This window comes from Salvelinus fontinalis, chromosome 6 (assembly GCF_029448725.1).
Source record: "Salvelinus fontinalis isolate EN_2023a chromosome 6, ASM2944872v1, whole genome shotgun sequence".
Taxonomy (NCBI): domain Eukaryota; kingdom Metazoa; phylum Chordata; class Actinopteri; order Salmoniformes; family Salmonidae; genus Salvelinus; species Salvelinus fontinalis.
In genome coordinates this window covers 25,061,802-25,083,900 of record NC_074670.1, presented here as the reverse complement: position 1 = coordinate 25,083,900, position 22,099 = coordinate 25,061,802, and the positions used below count along the sequence as shown (strand labels likewise).

Sequence of the window (22,099 nt, the reverse complement as noted above, 5' to 3'; positions counted from 1 at the left end):
GTTGGCACACAATCGCCCAAACATGCAAATGTCCTAGTTCCATAGATTTCCATAGATCACAATGATCTGAGCAGAAATTAAAAACAGTAAGCTAAATGTTTTTCCGGGGGGCTATATTATGGGAATGATTGCCACCAGAATCACATGTAATGTAAAATGTTGGATAAACTTGAATTACATTCCATTGTAGCTATTAGTTGAGGGAGGAGCTCTGGCGCCGTACATTACCAATGAAAAGTGTGCCTATGAAAATAATCCAATCGACTGCTGATTTACGGCCATTCACTTCTCAAAACAGGGGTGTAATCATTAACCAAACAGAGATGTTATATTTGACAAATTCAGGTAGGTCCCTCCCCGTTTCGTTCCGTTTACGAAACGTTTTGCAACAGAATTGGCGTAATGAATACACCCCAGGTATGACTAATGACGTCAGCAAGGTAGTGCATACTCACAGCTCCTTTCCGGTGTAGGCAACTGCAGTGCGCTCGAGTTCCTGGTTGACATTGTAAGACACTTTTTAATTTTTTATTATTGTATTTTTTTTCACTATGTGGTCATTGGTTAATTCATTCATGTTTTTAGAAAATGTAGATGGGACCCGGTTAACTTCACCGAGGACGCCACCGAGATTAATGTTTGTGTTCAAGATTTCCCAATTTTATCGTGTTCAGAGCGCGAAACCAGATTTAATTTATCGAGACAGATAAACAATACTCATACAAACGCTTTATGCATGCAGAAGGACTGAAAGTGGATGTATAGAAAACCAATCTGTGATTTTGGCAATCTCTAAAGGAAGGATAATTAATTTGGTGAAGTCATACTGCTTAACTTGATTCAGACGGTGAACACGTAGCCTAGAACTTTCCGCGTTGTCAGAATGAAACTTATTTACACACCTCAGCTGCTTAAAATAGGACTGCATAGACAGGTCATTGGTTTTGGTTATAGGTTGTGTACCGCGGGCAACAGAAATAGACGACAGCTGCTGGTGTAAGATAAATATTTCGATATTGTATAGGAATAGAATAGCCTGCTGTTGTCTAAAGTTCATAATGATAGGTACAAGCGAGCAGTGAAACGAATGGCGGGGAGAGCGTTTGCGAGACTTGTTTTTTTGCTTTGACTGTTTGCGAAATGTACTGACAGCGTGGTTCAAGGTCGACGTGTAGGCGGCTGTGGGTTGCAACTGTAAACACTCAGCTCTGTGCTAAAAGAGCCAACACGTTGAGCAAAACATCCACACTATAATATTAAAGCGCACTGAGGCAAAGCAAAAAATCGAGGCTCTTAAGCGGCAAGTTAGTGAGAGCAGATAACTGAATTAGGCTAAACAGCCAAGTATAATCATTTTTTTATATAAGTGGGCCAAAAGTGAAGCCAGTTCTAACTTGGATAAACATATTTGAATGTCACAGCCAGCAAGTGCAATTATACAGAATGTAATTCTAAGTTTAGATATCCAACCATTCTCTACACGTTGATCAAAAAGTTTAGAATACATTTAGTTAAAGCTGCAGAAAATAATCTGTTCTGCTTTATTCCAACAGAATATTGAAGATCATTCTGTGGACATAAAGGGGTTTTCTAGCCCTTCCGTCTACTATGTCCTCCAGAGGCAAAGGTGAGGAATGTCTGGTGTGTGGGGGTGACCTGCACGGTAACCAACGGCGATGGCTCTTTGGGCGTCAGAACAAGAAAGATGGTCAGCCTCAGACCCCATCAGACTCGCTGGGCAGAGGAAGTCTCTCCAGGTCTTCTCAAAGCAGCCCCTGGGGTGAGGTGTGTGTGTGTGTGTGCACTTCTCTGCATGTATGTGCGTGTATCTGTTCTAATGTTTTCTTTTCCCACTTTGCAGGTAGCACCATGTCTCTTGGCTCCACGGTTTCTCTCTCGTCCCTTTCCTCACCTTCTAAAGCCATGGACCTTCTCTCTGTGCTGACACACATACTAGGCCAGTCTGTATCACGGGGCAGTGGGCGGGGGGAGTTCTTGTGTGGCAAATGTGTTTCAGTTCTAGAGCGGGTTTTCAAGTTTGACTCTGTCATTTCCAGAGTGAGGGTCTTATCCTCTGAGAAGCTTCAGAAGTTGATCCAGGAGAGGGACAAGGTCAGGCAGTGGGTACGCAGCGCTTACCGCCAGCGACACCCTCAGGATTTCCGGGTGAGGGGCAGCACTAGGGAGGAGGATGGGGAGGGAATGGGAGACAGAGAGGGTTACATTGAAATGTTGAAAGAGAACATGGCCCTGTCAGAGTATGAGTGCTGGTCTGAGAAATGGGATGCATGTCCGTACTTCAGGAGAACGGGGAAAAGATGCACGATGGGGAAAAATTGTGAGGGGTGTGATTCTCTGAGGGTGTCTGACTCCGCCTATGAGTCAGTTTGTGGGGTTCCCCGCCGCCTACCCTTCCAACCCTTTTCCCCCCTGGCCCTATCGCGGGATAAGTCGCAGAGCATGCCTCTTCATTGGTCGAGAGTGCCGTCACTAAGCTCTAGCCCAGCGTCATTGACTGGATCCGCTCTCTCCTTACGAGCGTCTTCTCGCACTGAGTCCATCCAATCGCTGGACTCGCTGGGTTGCCGTGATCCATTTGATTTTCCGGATGATTTGTCACTCCTGGTCCTCAGAGAGTTGAAAGGTATTGAAGGAAAGCCTGTCAGTTCACCTTTGGGGAGTAAGATTCCCGTTTTGGGAAAGCGGGAAGGGCGATATTCAGGGGAGGTAGGCGAGACATCCTCCCCTGAGGTAACAAGGGTGCTGAATTTTGGAGAGCAGAATGGAGGAGAGGAAGCGGATGGAGAGACCAATGATGTTCTGACTGAATTGAGGGATGAGTTTATTCCACTACACAGAGAAGTGAGTTTTCGCTTACGTTCTATCAAAATTCAGCATGCCAAATAATGATAGGAAGTGATTATGAGTAGGGCGAGAATTTTTTTCTGACGACAACACTTTGGATTCCCATAGCCTATAAATGAGCCCTTTCCTTGGTCAGGAAAATATCTCTGCCCTAAATGAGGATTTTCCGACTGGTTGCCTTGTTCTGTGGATCACTCCGTCTATCACGGAGTGTAAATATTTACTTAGTGGTCTGTAATATGTAATCTAGTATCTAATGTCCAACTCAGAATATTCTCTTACTTATAAATACAGGAGTAGGACTTCAACAGAATTAAGTGACAACTTATGTCTTTCGCGAAATGCCGTTTTATTATTTCATTTCAGAGTAATACAGGTCGAGTGCACCTTGCAGTCAGACAGTTGAGAGGACAGCTTGATCAAGCCATGACACGCATCAAGACCCTAGAAACTGAGCTTAAACACGGGACCAAAACCAAACCAGAAACTAATGTCAGTGGACCCGAGGATTGGCTTAAGGTAAGCACTGAGTAGTTTATTGATTTGACATTGATTCCCCCAAGTTTAGACGTTTTCAGCTGGATTCCTAGACACAAATGAAGACTAGTCATGGACTAAAAAGCATTCTCAATGGAGATTCTCCAATGAAAGCATTTTTTTTTTTTTACCAGGACTAGGCTGTGTCTGGGAAACCGGTCCATAGTATTTATAGTATCTCAATTGAGAAAGAAAACAGTATAAATTGGTGAGCGGAATTGAAGGGTCATGATAATTTGGTTGCGCACACACAAGTACAACTGAGGTTGACACTCCCTGTCATGGTTATTGACTGCTGACATTTTATACAAGATTAACAGGTATAGGCCTAGTCAGCCGGTGCACAGCAATATAATGGTCTGAACATAGTGTCCCTAACATGCTTCCTCTTCATGTAGTTGCGTGCGCACGCACGTCTACAGAATCTCTTGGATAGCGATGTCTTTAAGCCATGCTTGTGTTGACTAAGCACAAATAAAGCATTGTGCAAGGAATGATGGGTGTGTTAGAGTTTGGTTTTTGGACGAGGTGGTGAGTCTCCTTAATGCAGGTGCACTCATATAACCACACACACATCTCCCTGGAATCTTCCCCAACTAGTGGAGTTTGCCCTGAAGCTCTGAATGGTTTTTCATAACGAGATCATTAACATGCTACTCAGCTGCTGAGTGGTGTCTCTTGTCCTTCTCTCCTTACAGTAGACTCAAGTTATCCAACCATGCACCTACCTATGGTTCTAGCATGTCTAGGCCTCACCCCCAGCTGTTAAGGCATCTTACCTAAACTGATTCTCATTTCATGAGATTCATGTCTGAGATTCAGGTCTGGCTTGAGTTCCAGTTTTTGGGATATTTTAGGAAGCCCTATTAGCAAGTTCAGTCTGGGAATGGGAGCTGTAAATCAACGAAGAGCTTTGATGATTAAGAGCACCACAGAAAGCTCTACACAAGGAAATATTTTAATTTGCCTGGAATCTGGCATTAGCTCCACCCAATCCTAGAAAAATTCAAATAAATCAATCTTTGGGATTATTTGTGTGCGCTGTGTGAGGTTTCACAGTATATCAAGCTTTTGTGGTGGGGAACTTTCACACTTGGCACTTGCAGAGAAAATTTATAGGCTTATACTATATGTTCTAAATGTATTACAATAATGCAAACTGATTGCCTGCATTCTATGAAAGCATCAACTGTAATATAGTGGCATATCACCTACAAGACACGGGCTTCAAAATGGACAGGTCTGATGCTCTAGCCTGGTCCCAGATATGTGTGTGCTGTCTTGGCAATGCCTGTGGACATTGTCATCAGTTTGAAAGAAAACACAAACTGATCTAGTACCAGGCTAGTCTGCTCTTCTATCGCTGCAACAATGCTAGCCCCGTGTTGACTTGACATCCTTCATCTAAGTGCTGTGATTATGGCTTTTTCAGTTTCCGCAGAAGGATGGGGGAAACTTGCTACTGCAGAGTTTGGGGCATTCGTTGCACGGCAGAGACCGAGTTATCCAGGTGAGTGATTCATACTGATTCTATGAGTGGAGACAATGCAGTCATGCCGAAAACACAGGGATCCACTTCACTCGTGAGACAGTGGCTGAGCTAGTGGAATGTTACCATCACAACATGGACATCCCTAACATAAGATGTAGTGGTTTTAGCAGATTGGAATCATTTTTCATCACACAACCCAAACAAAATGTCTTTATCTCTACTAAAGTTTATATGGGTGAGCAAACTCCCTCAGCTTATTTGGCAGATTTGACTGTTAGCCAAATGGATAAATCAAATCGGTTTAATATAGAGTACCAGTCAAAAGTTTGGACACGCCTACTCATTCCAGGATTTTTTGTTCGATTTACTATTTTCTACATTGTTGAATAGTAGTGAAGACATCAAAACTATGAAATAACACATGGAATCATGTAGTAACCAAAAAAGTGTAGCCATCCTTTGCCTTGATGACAGCTTTGTACACTCTTGGAATTCTCTCAACCAGCTTCATGGTGTAGTCACCTGGAATGCATTTAAATTAACAATTGTGCCTTGTTAAATTTCAAGAACTTTAAGTTTCTTCAAGTGCAGTCACAAAAACCAGCAAGCGTTATGATGACTGGCTCTCATGAAGACCGCCACAGGAAAGGCAGACCCAGAGTTACCTCTGCTGCAGAGGATAAGTTCATTAGAGTTACCAGCCTCAGAAATAGGCAATTAACTGCACCTCAGATTGCAGCCCAAATAAATGCTTCAGAGTTCGAGTAAGACACATCTCAACATCAACTGTTCAGAGGAGACTGTGAATCAGGCCTTCATGGTCGAATTACTGCAAAGAAACAAATACTAAAGGACATCAATAATAATACGAAGACTTGCCTGGGCCAAGAAACACAGGCAATTGATATTTGACCGGTGGAAATCTGTCCTTGGGACTGATGAGTCCAAATTTGAGATTTTTGGTTCCAAACGCTGTGTCTTTGTGAGACGCAGAGTAGGTGAACGGATGATCTCCGCATATGTATGTGGTCAGTGGTGGAAAAAGTACCCAATTGCCAAACTTGAGTAAAAGTATAGATACCTTTTAATAGAAAGTTACTCAAGTGAAAGTCACCCAGTAAAATTGTACTTGGGTAAAAGCCTAAAAGTATTTGGTTTTACATATACAGTTGAAGTCGAAGTTTACATACACCTCAGCCAAATACATTTAAACTCAGTTTTTCACAATTCCTGACGTTTAATCCAAGAAAGAAATCCTTGTCTTAAGTCAGTTAGGATCACCTCTATTTTAAGAATGTGAAATGTCAGAATAATAGTATAGAGAATGATTTATTTAAACTTATGTCTTTAATCACATTCCCAGTGGGTCAGAAGTTTACATACACTCAATTAGTATTTGGTAGCATTGCCTTTAAATTGTTTAACTTGGGTCAAACGTTTGGGTAGCCTTCCACAAGCTTCCCAAAATAAGTTGGGTAAATTTTGGCCCATTCCTCCTGACAGAGCTGATGTAACTGAGTCAGGTTTGTAAGGCCTCCTTGCTCGCACATGCTTTTTCAGTTCTGTCCACAAATTTTCTATGGGATTGAGGTCAGGGCTTTCTGATGGTCACGCCAATACCTTAACTTTGTTGTTTTTAAGCCATTTTGCAACAACTTTGGAAGAATGCTTGGGGTCATTGTCCATTTGGAAGACCCATTTGCGACCAAGCTTTAACTTTCTGACTGATGTTTTGAGATGTTGCTTCAATATATCCACATACATTTCCTCCCTCATGATGCCACCTATTTTGTGAAGTGCACCAGTCCCTCCTGCAGCAAAGCACCCCCACAACATGATGCTGCCACTCCTGTGCTTCGCGGTTGGGATGGTGTTCTACAGCTTGCAAGCCTCCCCCTTTTTCCTCCAAACAGAACGATGGTCATTATGGCCAAACAGTTCTATTTTTGTTTCATCAGACCAGAGAACCGCAGTGGCTTCTTCCTTGCTGAGCGGCCTTTCAGGTTATGTCGATATAGGACTGGTTTTACTGTGGATATATATCCTTTTGTACCTGTTTCCTCTGGCATCTTCACAAGGTCCTTTGCTGCTGTTCTGGGATTGATTTGCACTTTTCGCACCAAATTACATTCATCTCTAGGAGATGGAACGCTTCTCCTTCCTGAGCGGTATGACGGCTGCGTGGTCCCATGGTGTTTATACTATTGTTTGTACAGATGAACGTGGTACCTTCAGGCATTTGGAAATTACTCCCAAGGATGAACCAGACTTGTGGAGGTCTACAATTTTATTCTGAGGTCTTGGCTGATTATTTTTTTTTTTAATTTTTCCATGATGTCAAGCAAAGAGGCACTGAGTTTGAAGGTAGGCCTTGAAATACGTCCACAGGTACACCTCCAATTGACTCAAATTATGTCAATTAGCCTATCAGAAGCTTCTAAAGCCATGACATCCTTTTCTGGAATTTTCCAAGCTGTTTATAGGGACAGTCAACTTCGTGTATGTAAACTTCTGACCCACTGGAATTGTGATACAGTGAAATAATCTGTCTGTAAACAATTGTTGGAAAAATTACTTGTGTCATGCACAAAGTAGATGTCCTACCCGACTTGCCAAAACTATAGTTTGTTAACAAGAAATTTGTGGAGTTGTTGAAAAACGAGTTTTAATGACTCCAACTTAAGTTTATTTAAACTTCCGACTTCAACTGTACTTAAGTATCAAAAGTAAAAGTATAAATAATTTAAAATTCCTTATGGTAAGCAAATTTACTGATAGCCAGGGGCACACTCCAACGCTCAGACATTTACAAAAGATGCATTTGTGTTTAGTGAGTCCGCTAGACCATAGGCAGCAGGGAAGACCACGTGTTATCTTGATAAGTGCATGAATTCACAATTTTCCTGTACTGCTAAGCATTCAAATTTAACGAGTACTTTGGGTTGTCAGGGAAAATGTATGGTGTAAAAAGTAACATTTTCTTTAGAATTGTCAAGAATATAAATAGTATAGTACAGATACCCCAAAAAGTACTTAAATAGTACTTGAAATTATTTTTACTTAAGTACTTTACACCACTGTGTGTGGTTCCCACCGTGAAGCATGGAGGAGGTGGTGTGGGGGTGCTTTGCTGGTGACACTGATTTATTTAGAATTCAAGGCACGCTTAACCAGCATGGCTACCACAGCATTCTGCAGGGATACTCCATCCCATCTGGTTTGCACTTAGTGGGACTATCATTTGTTTTTCAACAGGACAATGACCCAAAACACACCTCCAGGCTGTGTAAGAGGTATTTGACCAAGAATGAGAGTGATGGAATGCTGCATCCACAATCACCTGACTTCAACCCAATTCAGATGGTTAGGGATGAGTTGGCCCACAGAGTGAAGGAAAAGCATCCAACAAGTGCTCAGAATATGTACTAAACTTCAAGACTTTTGGAAAATAATTCCAGGTGGCTACCTCATGAAGCTGGTTGAGCGTGTGCAAAGCTGTCATCAAGGCAAAGGTTGGCTACTTTGAAGAACCTCAAATATAAAATATATTTTGATTTGTTTAACACTTTTTTTTAGTTACTACATGATTCCATATGTTATTTCATAGTTTTGATGTCTTCACTATTACTCTACAATGTAGAATATGGTAAAAAATAATCAAAAACCCTTGAATGAGTAGGTGTGTTCAAACTTTTTGACCGGTTCTGTGTGTATTTGTCAGATTTATTGGTCGTGTACACAGTTTAGCAGATGTTATAGCGGGTGCAATGAAATGCTTATATTACTAGCTCCTAACAATGCAGTAAAATGTCAAGCAGGTACACAAATAATCCATTAGAAAATCAAGAAATCAAGAAATGTCAGAAATTCCAATTATCAAGCCAAATTGCTCCAACCGTGGGTGGTTGGGGCACACCCTGTTTTCTTAACTATCATTGTCTCAATATTTTCCATTGAGACATTTGTTTAGATGCAGTTTTTGTATTCTGGTGTAATTGATATCATTGAAATGTCATTTTTTTTCTTATCACGTCAAGTCATTTTCTGATGCCATCTCTGGGACAAGCCATGTGTTATTCCATGATCAGACAATCATTTCCTGTCTCCCTGTCTGTCTCAGGAGTGCATGTGTCTGATCAGGAAGATGTGTGTTGAGGTGGGGACAGGGACAGACGTGGCTGACAGACTGACACAAGCACTCACTGACAATCTGAAACAAACTCTCTCCGACAATAAGGTGAGGGCTAAGATTGATCCCATTTGATTATGTTTTGAATAAGCTATTGGTTTAGAATTATATATTTTAACTCCAAATAAACTTGTGTAGACTGTCAAAGCATGGACAATGAAATGTGTGAATATTTCCTTTTTAAATATGACATTACTTAAGTGATATTGCCAGAGAAGCTGGTGTTTGGAGGATATATTGGCATGGGTGTTGTTGGGCCCGAGACTAAGTTTGTTCTGTATCTAGACGTGACCCAGTCATTCGTTCTAAACGTTCCATTGCCATACTGGCTGGCAACGTTCTTATCTCTTGCTTGCTTGCTAGCTAGCCAACTACGGCAAACTTAGTCGCGTTAAAAAGTGCAGCTAGAATAACAGCAAAGTATTTGTTTACTCTGTTTTCTAGTGACACTTTTTATACATCCAAAACAATGAGCTAATGAGATGTGATTTCGCTTGGCATAGAAAATGTGCTCACTTGTCAGGAGCTAGACAACAACACAGCAAAATGTTAGTCTAAAAGAAATCTGAGAATGTCTAGATGCTTTTTATAGTGGAAATCAAGTTCATAAGTTGCTTGACTGGGCTGATGACAGTGGCTTGTGCAGTCAGATGGAACAGAGTAAATAGGCATTTTAATGTCATCGATTTAGCCGGTGGCAACTTGTGGAATAGACACCGGCTGGAATGCGGATTTAACCAATCAGCATTCGGAATTAGACCCACCCGTTGTATGGGATATAGAACATTTCTGTACGAGGTGATTTTGCTGATGTCTTGTGTTCTACCACTTCTTTAGCTAGCCCTGGAGGCTCTGCTTTCTGAAGTGAGTGAGAGGGAGAAGAGGATGGAGAGCGAGCTGGAGGCACTGAAGAAGGCTGGGAGAGACCGGGAGAAAGACCTCTCCACACTCAACACTGTGCTCCAATGTAACCAGGACATCATCAATGTGAGTCTGTTGAAAGAACACACGTGTGATTGCTGTGCTACCAGTGTACGGCAGTTGCTATAGAACACACACACACACCCTCACGCTCTTTCACTTAGATGTATTAACTCACATTCATTAATAAAGTTAACATATTGTGCTGGATACACTATAGTCATTCAGTCAAAGGTGTTACTAGTAATTTCTCACATAAGGGCCCTGTTTTTCTTCTAACCCCCAGGAACTGAGAGTGGAGCTGTTTGAGAAGGAGCGAGTGCAGCGGGAGGTGCAGAAGGAGAGGGAAGTGTGGAGACAGCGGGACCAGGCCCTCACAGCAGTCCTACAGGAGAAAGAGTCACTTCTCCTCTGCCTGAAGGAGGCGCTAGAGAGCTCTCAGAAAGACATGCAGGTGAGGGGGTTCACCTCAACATAGTGTCTCCATAGGATGAATTAAATTAGGTGTGCTGTGGGACTCCTACTCTGAGACGCTTTGTGAATACAGACCCAGATGTCTTGAAAGATAGTGCTTTGATTAATTTGATTATCTATTCATTTGACCGTTCCTGATCTAAATAGAATTGATTCCAGGGACATCTCTTGTTAGTGTGCCCACGATTGTTTGTCAGGTTCAGTAACCAGTGCCGCATGCACTGACCTCTGTTATTCAAGTTAAAGGTGCTACATGTCGATTCTCACCCATGTGGAACCTAGGTGAATTTCGACAACACTTAGGCTGAATATAAACAACTCTTTCCCACTCCCACGCATCCCATTCCCCTGCAATACGGTGGAGAGGTTAGTGCTATCCGACATCCAAGGATCCCGGTTAGCATTGACCATGATGGAGGCTATTTTACTTTCAGTTTCGTCCACCAACTTCAAGCAGTCGTAGATATTTCACTGCAATTTTGATGGTACAATGATTCCCTACACTATTCAGTGCATGTTTTCTCACATAAACTGAAATAGTTTGAAGAGTGTAGATTTTTTTTCAACTAGGAAATGTCTGAGGGATTTCTACGTTGGCTGCTTGCCACAGTTTGCCGTTGTTCCTTGTGCTTTAGTAGGACATGACCACGCCTTTTATTGATACAGATGTAAGAGAGGAGGGGTGCAGTTTTCTAGACCTGGGCAATATGGATAAAAATCCATATCACGATAAATGTTTTTTTTTTTTAAATGCATAATAAAATGTGATAAATCGGCAATAAATAATTTTTGGGGGTAGGTACTAGAGCTGGGCGATATGGACAAAAAGTCACATTGAGATGAATAACTATTTTGCTTGATAACAATAAATAGATGTTCCCTCTAAGTTGCGCATGTGTGCAGCCACACAGAGACGCAAGAGATTGAACTTCACTGAGTTCGCCCCTTTGGTTTGCACTATATAGATCAAAGTTTTTTTTTCTTCTGTGATCGAATCAACATTATATCAGCCCCATTTCAATGCAACAAATGAAAACAAATCTGACTGCAAATTTGAGTCTGATTTTGTTGTAGGCAGAGACGGAGTGCAACAGAGTAGAATTCTATTGGAAGGTGTAGCCCATCAGCGGTCTTGAGCGTTTCAGTTCAGACTTGCATCTGCACATTTGTTGATAGTCTTTGGTAGATAGCAAGTTTATTAGCCCAGTTATAGATAAGTATAGGTCAGCAATGGGGAGTTAGTGCTTCCTACAAGAACCCAAAACATGTAGGCTACATTTCAAGCTGTCTTGGTAAAAAGCTTATGTCTAAAGGTGCGTTGTTGTATTTTGAGATGGGCTTGAATATGCAAATAAGCCAATAGAGAGGGGTAGCCTACATTGTCTAGTTCTCTGTATGGTAATAATTCATTGTATTTTGTAAAGTGTTTTCTTGCGTCATACAACACAATAAAATGCAATTTACAGTCACCTATTTGGCCCATGTTACAGACCTGGTAAAAACAATCATGACTTAATGTCAAGCCCTTCATAATGTTTTAAAAGTCTCATGCAATGCAGGCCTGCATTGAACACCACATATAGGCTACTGTAGGCTATATCATTGAAATCATAAGCTATTTCCATGTGAAAATGTTATGGGATTTGCACTGTTTTGTTGGTAGGCCAACATTTTGCTGAAATAGCCACAATAGCCTATTGGCTACTGTCTAAAACTGTAAGGGTACACCTTCAGTGTTCACAGTAGACGCGTGCCAAAAGTTGCACAAAGTTGACGTCACCGCTCACAAGACCAAACATTTGCTCAGTGCCCCAAAAAATTTGAGGGAACGTTGCTCCAACAAAAAACTATGTTTTAATGGACAGTTACTTTGCATTAGCGTCAGGGCTCTAGACACATTTTTACAGTGCCATGTAAGTCAACTGAGATGGTAGACTAATATTTAAAAAGTCAGCTATTGATCTAACATATCCAGGGAATGCATGATTGATATTTTGATGTGCAACCTGTCAAAATAGGATCCAGAATTATCAGATTTATTTTTGGCTCTTTGTGCATCTACAGTACCAGTCAAAAGTTTGGACACACTTACTCATTCCAGGGTTTTTCTTTATTTTTACTATTTTCTACATTGCAGAATAATAGCGAAGACATCAAAACTATGAAATAACACATATGGAATCATGTAGTACCCAAAAAAGAGTTAAACAAATCAAAATATATTGTATATTCTTCAAGGTAGCCACCCTTTGCCTTGATGACTGCTTTGCACACTCTTGGCATTCTCTCAACCAGCTTCACCTGGAATGCTTTTCCAACAGGAGTTTCCAACAGTTCCCACTGCTTTTCCTTCATTCCTTCATCTGATGCAACACTCCATCACTCTCCTTGGTCAAATAGCCCTTTCACAGCCCGAAGGTGTGTTGGGTCATTGTCCTGTTGAAAAACAAATGATAGTCCCACTAAGCGTAAACCAGATGTGATGGCGTATCACTGCAGAATGCTGTGGTAGCCATGCTGGTTAAATGTTCCTTGAATCCTAAATAAATCACAGACAGTGTCGCTAGCAAAGCACCCCCACACCATTACACCACCATGTTTCACGGTGGGAACAACACATGTGGAGATCATCCGTTCACCTTCTCTGCATCTCACAAAGACACGGCGGTTGGAACCAAAAATCTCACATTTGGACTCGTCAGACCAAAGGACATATTTCCACAAGTCTAATGTCCATTGCTCGTTTCTTGGACCAAGCAAGTCTCTTCTTATTGGTGTCCTTTAGTAGTGGTTTATTTGCAGCAATTCAACCATGAAGGCCTGATTCACGCAGTCTCTTCTGAGCATTTGATGTTGAGATGTCTGTTACTTGAACTCTGTGAAGCATTTATTTGGGCTGCAGTTATGAGGCTGTTAACTCTAATGAACGTAATTCTGGCTCTTCAGTATGGCTGGTGGCATTGTCATGCTGCAGGGTCATGTCAGGATGAGCCTGCAGGAAGGGTACCACGTGAGGGAGAAGGATGTCTTCCCTGTAACGCACAGCATTGAGATTGCCTGGAATGACAAAAAGCTCAGTATGATGATGCTGTGACACACCGCCCCAGACCATGATGGACCTTCCACCTCCAAATCGATCCCGCTCCAGAGTACAGGCCTTGGTGTAACACTCATTCCTTCGACGATAAACGCGAATCCAAAAATCGCCCCTGGTGAGACAACAGCGACTCTTCAGTGAAGAACACTTTTTGCCAGTCCTGTCTGGTCCAGCGACGGTGGGTTTGTGCCCATAGGCGACGTTGTTGCCGTTGATGTCTGGTGAGGACCTGCCTTACAACAGGCCTACAAGCCCTCAGTCCAGCCTCTCTCAGCCTATTGCGGACAGTCTGAGCACGGATGGAGGGATTGTGCGTTCCTGGTGTAACTCGGGCAGTTGTTGTTGCCATCCTTTACCGGTCCCGCAGGTGTGATGTTCGGATGTACCGATACTGTGCAGGTGTTGTTACACGTGGTCTGCCACTGTGAGGACGATCCGCTGTCCGTCCTGTCTCCCTGTAGCGCTGTCTTAGGCATCTCACAGTACGGACATTGCAATTTATTGCCCCGGCCACATCTGCAGTCCTCATGCCTCATTGCAAGCATGCCTAAGGCACGTTCACACAGATGAGCAGGGACCCTGGGAATCTTTCTTTTGGTGTTTTTCAGAGTCAGTAGAAAGGCCTCTTTAGTGTCCTAAGTTTTCATAACTGTGACCTTCATTGCCTACCGTCTGTAAGCTGTTAGTGTCTTAACGACCGTTCCACAGGTGCATGTTCATTAATTGTTTATGGTTCATTGAACAAGCATGGTAAACCAAGCAAGCATTTAAACCGTTTACAATGAAGATCTGTGAAGTTATTTGGATTTTTACAAATTATTAAGACAGGGTCCTGAAAGGGACGTTTCTTTTTTTGTTGACTTAAATATATTTTTTAATTGACAGCATATTGGCCTATAGGCTATATTATTCACTACCTGGTGAAGTCGGAACTCAAAACACTTAGCTAGGTTGCCAACTCTAAATATGATATTGTTGCTATATAGCCATGTGGGCTAATTGATGGGCCTCTGCTATTTTATGTATACTGAACAAAAATATAAATGCAGCAATTTCAAAGATTAATAAATTCATTAGGCTTTATGTATGGATTTCACATGACTGGGAATACAGATATGCATCTGTTGGTCCCAGATACCTTTTTAAAAAAGGTAAGGGTGTGGATCAGAAAACCAGTCAGTATCTAGTGTGACCACCATTTACCTCATGCAGAGTGACACATCTCCTATGCATAGAGCTGATCAGGCTGTTTATTGTGGCCTGTGGAATGTTGTCCCACTCCTCTTCAATGGCTGTGCGAAGTTGCTGGATAGTTGGCAGGAACTGGAACAGGCTGTTGTACATGTTAATCCAGAGCATCCCAAACATGCTCAATGGTTGACATGTATGGTTAGTACACAGGAAGAACTGAGACATTTGCTGCTTCTAGGAATTGTGTACAGATCCTTGTGACCTGAGCCCGGGAGGTATCGTGCTGAAACATGTGATGGCGGCGGATAAATGGCATGACAATGGCCCTCAGGATCTCATCACGGTATCTTTGTGCATTCATTTTGCCATCTATAAAATGCAGTTGTGTTCATTGTACATAGCTCATTCCTGCCCATACCATAACCCCACCGCCACCATGGGGCACTGTGTTCACAACGTTGACATCAGCAAACCGCTCGCCAAACAGGTGGTGTGCGGTTGTGAGGCCAGTTGGAAGTACTGCAAAATTCCCTAAAACGACGGAGGCGGCTTATGGTAGAGAAATTAATATTAAATTCTCTGGCAACAGTTCTGGTGCAGTCAGCATGCCAATTGCACACTCCCTCAACTTGAGACATCTGTGGCATTGTGTTGTGACAACTGCACATTTTAGTGTTGCCTTTAATTGTCTCCAGCCCAAATTGCACCAGTGTAATGATCATGCTGTTTTTAATCGGCTTCTTGATATGCTACACCTCTCAGGTGGATGGATTATCTTGGCAAAGTAGTACTTCTCACTAACAGTGATATAAACAAATTTCTGCACACAATTTGAGAGAAATAAGCTTTTTGTGCATATGGGATCGTTTATTTCAGCTCATGAAACATGGAACCAACACTTTATATATTGCGTTTATTTTTTTTCATTGTACAACAAGATCTCAGTTTTACCAATTTTGACATCAGATTCTGTTTATCCGCATTTCTCCAAATGTCAAAGTTGCTCCAAATGTGAAATTTCTGTGTTGTTCCATTTGTCCTTGCACAATGTGGGGAGAGGGAGTGAGTGGCTCACTCACACAGCAGCTGACCGCGAAACAGGGACAGGCAGATACTTTTAAAGCGGGAATCAACATAATATATAGGCTATTCCTGTTAACCAAATAAGTTTTAGAACAATCTACAGGAATGTTGTATAGCAAAATCATAGAGTATTACCAACGTATGCTTTTGTTGTCAAATAGAAAGTCTGCATTTTAGAATGCGATTTTTGTATTGGCCCAAAATATTTTTGGTGTGAAAAAATATTGTGAAACACTATCATTCCACTACTACTGCAGCTATTATATGGACTTTTTTGGAATTACAATGCAAAAATTCTACATGTAGCTTCTTTGACTCGCTTCAGGGAGACTTTCCTCCTCATAACTTGTTTTCTTTTCCCCCAGGCACTGTCGGACTCTGTGATTAGCCAAGGGGTGTCAGGAGGTGGGGCTGAGGGGGCTCTGGCCTCTCAGCTGAAGGAGAAGGAGAGCCTAGTGATAGCCTGGCTACAGGACAGAGAGGAGCACAGCGCCACCATGTGCCAGGAGTTCTCCAAGCTCGCCACCGCCCTGCAGGACTATCAGGCTATAGTGCAGGTGCGTGCAAACGACAATGGGAGAGTGGATGCTTTCACCAATCCCTGTCTTTCATATCAGTGAAGGGGAAGCCATGTGAGACTAGTAAGAGGCTCCCTCTATATACTGAGATGTGCTGTGTCTTCCATTGTCGTTTACACAATTCAGGTCATCTTCAGTGAGGTATCTAAAATACCAACGCCTATAATATAGTTTTGTCATTAGAACCCATACCTTTCCTCTCTTCCCATCTTTCCCTGCCTTCTCAAGGAGCAACAGCAGAATCATAGTCAGACGGTGTCTTCACTGTCAAAGCAACTCAAAGACACACTCAACGACCTGAGGGAGAGAGGGAAGGAGAACAAGGAGGCACAGCGAGCCTGGCGGAGCGAAAAGGATGACAAAGAGAGGGAGGAGAGGAAATTGAGGGAGAGCCTGGAGAAGAGAGACAAACTCATTGAGGTATGTCCGTACATGACCTTAGAAAAGCACTAAAGGTCGGACCAAATTAACACTGACTATTTTGATTTGTAAACTTGTTTTATTTAGCAAGTTCTCCTGGATTCCGAAGAACGGGATCATCTACTCAAAGAACTTCAACAGAACCTGCTGAACAAATTTGAACCCATGATTGCTGTCAAACACACATTATGAAAGAGACAAACAAGATAGTGAAAGAGCAAAAAACATAGAACCATGAAGGTACAATGCACATTTTATATAGATGAGTTGCATGAACCAACACTTGCTCCCCAGGTAGTTTACTACTAATTACAATTGTATGTAGGCCCATTGAAAAGGTTGTGTTTTGCACTAGTTGCATCTTGCCTTGGCAGGCAAGCCTTGGTTTTTATGTTAAAACAATTTATTGCCTTCACAAAACTCTTGACTGGATATTTGTCAATAATGATGTTATTACTCCGTTTTGGCATCATTCATATTTGTATATTCATATTGACTGATTTAATTGATGAAGTATGCTAGTAGTTAATGTCTGACATGGACAAAAGTATATTTTGAATTTGCTTAAATGGTACTCTTTCAATGGAATGTATCAATACAGACAGTTCAAATAATTTCCTTTCCCGAGTTCTGTTTATGCACATTCAAAATACACTTTGGTCCGTGTCAGACATTGATTAACTAGTAGCATGGGACATGGGGAAATGTATGATGAGATTTGTTAATGTGTCCTTCAGGGCAGCGTTCTTGATACATGCTGTCAGAAGGGGGATGATTATTGTGTTGAATTTGGAGAGTTTGATGTTGCAGTTCCCCAAAAGCTTTCTTCATTGGTGTCAAACTGTAAGTTCTGTGATTTCATTTTAAAAATTTTCCCCCCAGTGTCTTTTTGTCCGAATGGGCTATTTCTGTTCATACTACCATTTTCTTTACACATTAGCTACATCATTCTGCGTGGTATTGTGATTGTCATAAGGGGGTTTACATTTTTTACCCCAAAATATTTATTTGTACTTTTTGGCAGGTTTAATTTTACTACCGAATGGTTTGATACATTTATTTTGGGAAAAGGTTTATAATTTTATGTCTGCCATGTTTTAATTTTTTTAAGTCTTTGTGAGATTGAGAAATAAAACTCTCTACATGATCGAAATTATTGAATCTAGTCTGTTTTCATTGCATGTACTTTGCGGCTTATGTCATGGATGATCAAAGGGACTTTCATGACCCGTGAGTGTCTCATTTGCTCTGTACTTCACACTCGAATATGATCCCCAGTAAACGGTCATGGCTAGAAGGGATCCAGCTTTTGTCAGAATGTACTTTTTGTAGGCGGTTTAGGAGAACTTGCGCAGCAGGTTAGGAGAATTAACGTGGCAGTTAGTGTTAGCAATAAATATTTTGGGGGACGTAAATTTGACAAAAGCTGGATCCCATCTCCACATGACCTCAGTCAACCCCACAACTGACTGACCTCTTGTCCAATCACAAGCAGGACCATGGTTTCTGGTTACTTGAACTGTTGTTTTGGAGATATTTCAACAGTAGTTTATTTGAACCTCGGAGGTTGAGGTGAACTTGTTGTTATTTAGTAACCTAATCTCTAAAGAGACCTGGTAATTAATAAACTCAAAAAAAGAAGCGCCCCTTTTTCAGGACCCTGTCTTTCAAAGATAATTAGTAAAAATCCAAATACCATCACAGAACTTCATTGTAAACGGTTTAAACGCAGTTTCCCATACTTGTTCAATGATCCATAAACAATTAATGAACATGCACCTGTGGAACGGTCGTTAAGACACTAACAGCTTACAGACGGTAGGCAATGAAGGTCACAGTTATGAAAACTTAGGACACTAAAGAGGCCTTTCTACTGACTCTGAAAAACACCAAAAGAAAGATGCCCAGGGTCCCTGCTCATCTGTGTGAACGTGCCTTAGGCATGCTTGCAATGGGGCATGAGGACTGCAGATGTGGCCAGGGCAATAAATTGCAATGTCCGTACTGTGAGACGCCTAAGACAGCGCTACAGGGACACAGGGTGGACAGCTGATCGTCCTCGCAGTGGCAGACCATGTGTAACAACACCTGCACAGGATTTGTACATCCGAACATCACACCTGCGGGACAGGTACAGGATGGCAACAACTGCCCGAGTTACACCAGGAACGCACAAATCCTCCATCAGTGCTCAGACTGTACGCAATAGGCTGAGAGAGGCTGGACTGAGAGCTTGTAGGCCTGTTGTAAGACAGGTCCTCACCAGATATCAACGGCAACAACGTCGCCTATGGGCATAAACCCACCGTCGCTGGACCAGACAGGACTGGTAAAAAGTGTTCACTGACGAGTCGCGGTTGTCGCACCAGGGGCGATGGTCGGATTTGCGTTTATCATTGAAGGAATGAGTGTTACACCAAGGCCTGTACTCTGGAGCGGGTTCGAGGTGGAAGGTCCGTCATGGTCTGGGGCGGTGTGTCACAGCATCATCGGACTGAGCTTGTTGTCATTGCAGGCAATCTCAATGCTGTGCGTTACAGGGAAGAAATCCTCCTCCCTCATGTGGTACCCTTCCTGCAGGCTCATCCTGCCATGACACTGCAGCATGACAATGCCACCAGCCATACTGCTCGTTCTGTACGTGATTTCCTGCAAGACAGGAATGTCAGTGTTCTGCCATGGCCAGCGAAGAGCCCGGATCGCAATCCCATTAGCCCGTCTGGGACCTGTTGGATCGGAGGGGGAGGGCTAGGGCCATTCCCCCCAGAAATGTCAGGGGACTCGCAGGTGCCTTGGTGGAAGAGTGGGGTAACATCTCACAGCAAGAACTGGCAAATCTGGTGCAGTCCATGAGGAGGAGATGCATTGCAGTACTTAATGCAGCTGGTGGCCACACCAGATACTGACTGTTACCTTTGAATTTGACCCCGCCCCCCTTTCTTCAGGGACACATTATTCCAATTCTGTCAGTCACGTGTCTGTGGAATTTGTTCAGTTTATGTCTCAGATGTTGAATCTTATGTTCATACAAATATTTACTAATGTCAAGTTTGCTGTAAATAAACGCAGTTGACAGTGAGAGGACGTTTCTTTTTTTGATGAGTTTAAATGTTAAAAAAAAAAAAAAAAAAAAAGAGGCTTAAGTAAATAAATGCCTGTTCAGTCAGTTCCCCTCGCCTCTGTGGCGATAGGACCGCAGTATTGGCGAGATGATACGGTGCACTCTATACGACGAGCGGAACACTTGGTGTGGCAAACCGACGCAGGACGGTCAGGGTCTATCAGACGTGCGCGGAGCAGTAGCGCCGCAGCGTTTACCCCGAGGCACACAGACACAATTGAAGTGGTGGTGCTCATGATGCTTTGTGTAAGAATAAACTCAGATCCCAAACCACAGGGACAATGGTGAGAGTTTAATATTTTAAAGTTATGATGAATTAAATTAATAATGAAGGAATGTGCACTATGTTCAAGCCTGTTGGCTATACAGTTGAAGTTGGAAGTTTACATACACTTAGGTTGGAGTCATTAACATTTAAAAGTCAAAATAGTAAAACTCTCTCGCACAGCAAAATCTCACAATTATGTCCGCAGCCTCCAGGCTGGCCACTTTCCGCTAACAGAGGCAGCTGAACTGCATTCGTCACAGCCATGACAGAGCACTGGTCAGTATGTGAGTGGAACCATTTGTAGGCTTTGTCATGGATAAGAGTGTGCATTGGAGATGGTATCTGTATCTGTACTTATTTGGTAAAGAAAGAGCCACTAATGTTGGTGTAATAATGTTGTAGTGGGTGACTTCACTACTCCACCCCTAACTTATTATGTTGTCATGTGTTTTCCAGGGCCCTGAGTACAGTGGGGATATACTTTCCAGAGAGAAACTGAACAGGGCTATAGTAAACGTTTACCACAGACACCCTGGGACCCAGTTACCTGAGGCTGCTCATCTCATACAGGTAACTAACGGTCTTCCTCTAAAACAGAACATGATTGACAATCTTTCTCTTATATTATGTACTTGGCCATTTTACTGTAGTAGACTCAAATTTCTGTGCAAGTCTTCCAATGACATCAATGCATGATTTATGCATTGTTGAGTTAAGTGCTTGTTCTCATGTTAGAATTCAGCCCTCTGAGTCTTGTGTTTTTCTCTCAGGGTAGTTCTGTGTTGAGATGCTGCCTGCTGTCCTCTGAAGAGGAGCTCTCCAGGCTGCAGGGCACATGTCTGCAGCTGGTGGACAACCTGCACGGCAAGAGGGCCGCAGAGCAGGTGGACTCTGCTGTGTTCAGGCTGCCCACTTTCCTCCAACAGGGATTGTACTAAACTCATTATGTAGTGCATGACTCAATTCATCTTTCTTCAACGTTTCCTCTCTCCCTTGGTTCCTTCTCAAAAATGCATTGGAGGAGAAGATTAGAGGGAAGAAAGATATAAGGTTCCTCCCCTCTGATCTTCTCCGCCAATGCATTTTGAGAAGTAGATGAGGAGAGGAATCAAGGAAAGAGAATAGCCCCTATCTATAGTTGTATACAAACGGCATGTGTGTGTTTTATCCTGGATATGAAGTGAAAGAGGGACCAATGTGCTGAAAAGGGACCATTTAAACAAGATGATTAGGAAGGTATGTTTAACCTAGTCATGTGTGGCATCCCAACTCTCAATTAACCACATTTCTGCATTACACCATTAACGTGTACTTGAAATAAACATGAACAGTATTTCTCTGCAAACTCAGCCCCATTGCTTATTGTATGGGAGTCCCTTAGAGCAGAAATGTGCATGGGTTTCATTGGCCTGTACTTGATCTCCTTGTCATACTGCCATTTTGTACAGCTTGGCATCTATAATGCGAATTGAATATGTTCAGCATAGACTGCATTAGAATCACAAACAGTGTACTGATTATGTTCAACTTCACCTGTCAATAAATGTATACTGTTATAAAGTCCAGTCTCCATCGCCCCCTCCTCTTCAGTCCGAGTCATAAGACTGCAAGTCACTTGACAGTCCTCCCTCTAAACTTCATGTGTTTCATTAAGAAATAAGGGATGATTCAATAAGCCTCTTCTTTATTGAGTGGTTACAGAATCACTGTATAAAGGCCCTCTATACACGGCAAAGCAGTACTGTAGATACCAGCAATATATTTGTGTATCTTCCTTGCAATACACACTATTTAACTGAATACTCAAATAGTTTGTTTCTACTTTAGTATTTATGCAGATTCCAGTGCAAACTTTACAATCAG

General features: G+C 42.3%; 1 protein-coding gene and 1 pseudogene across 4 annotated transcripts; both read left to right on the top strand.

Annotated features, from left to right (window-relative positions):
• The first annotated feature begins 402 nt into the window (after positions 1–402).
• On the top strand, positions 403–18,000 carry LOC129857437 (uncharacterized). 4 transcript variants are annotated; one of them, XM_055925679.1, is made up of 11 exons: positions 403–508; positions 1,554–1,780; positions 1,862–2,862; positions 3,232–3,384; positions 4,835–4,912; positions 9,015–9,131; positions 9,921–10,070; positions 10,291–10,458; positions 16,215–16,406; positions 16,656–16,847; positions 16,935–18,000. In XM_055925679.1, exons 2-11 carry the CDS (start codon positions 1,609–1,611, stop codon positions 17,037–17,039), a joined length of 2,328 nt encoding a protein of 775 aa, XP_055781654.1. In that variant the 5' UTR covers positions 403–508; positions 1,554–1,608; the 3' UTR covers positions 17,040–18,000. The 4 variants fall into 4 exon arrangements, with proteins under 4 accessions (XP_055781654.1, XP_055781657.1, XP_055781655.1 ...); XM_055925680.1 differs by lacking the exon at positions 403–508 and adding an exon at positions 1,272–1,445; XM_055925682.1 differs by lacking the exon at positions 1,862–2,862 and having other exon boundaries at positions 404–508; positions 1,554–1,785.
• Positions 17,082–21,763, top strand: LOC129858578 (coiled-coil domain-containing protein 105-like; annotated as a pseudogene).
• Positions 21,764–22,099: the final 336 nt, after the last annotated feature.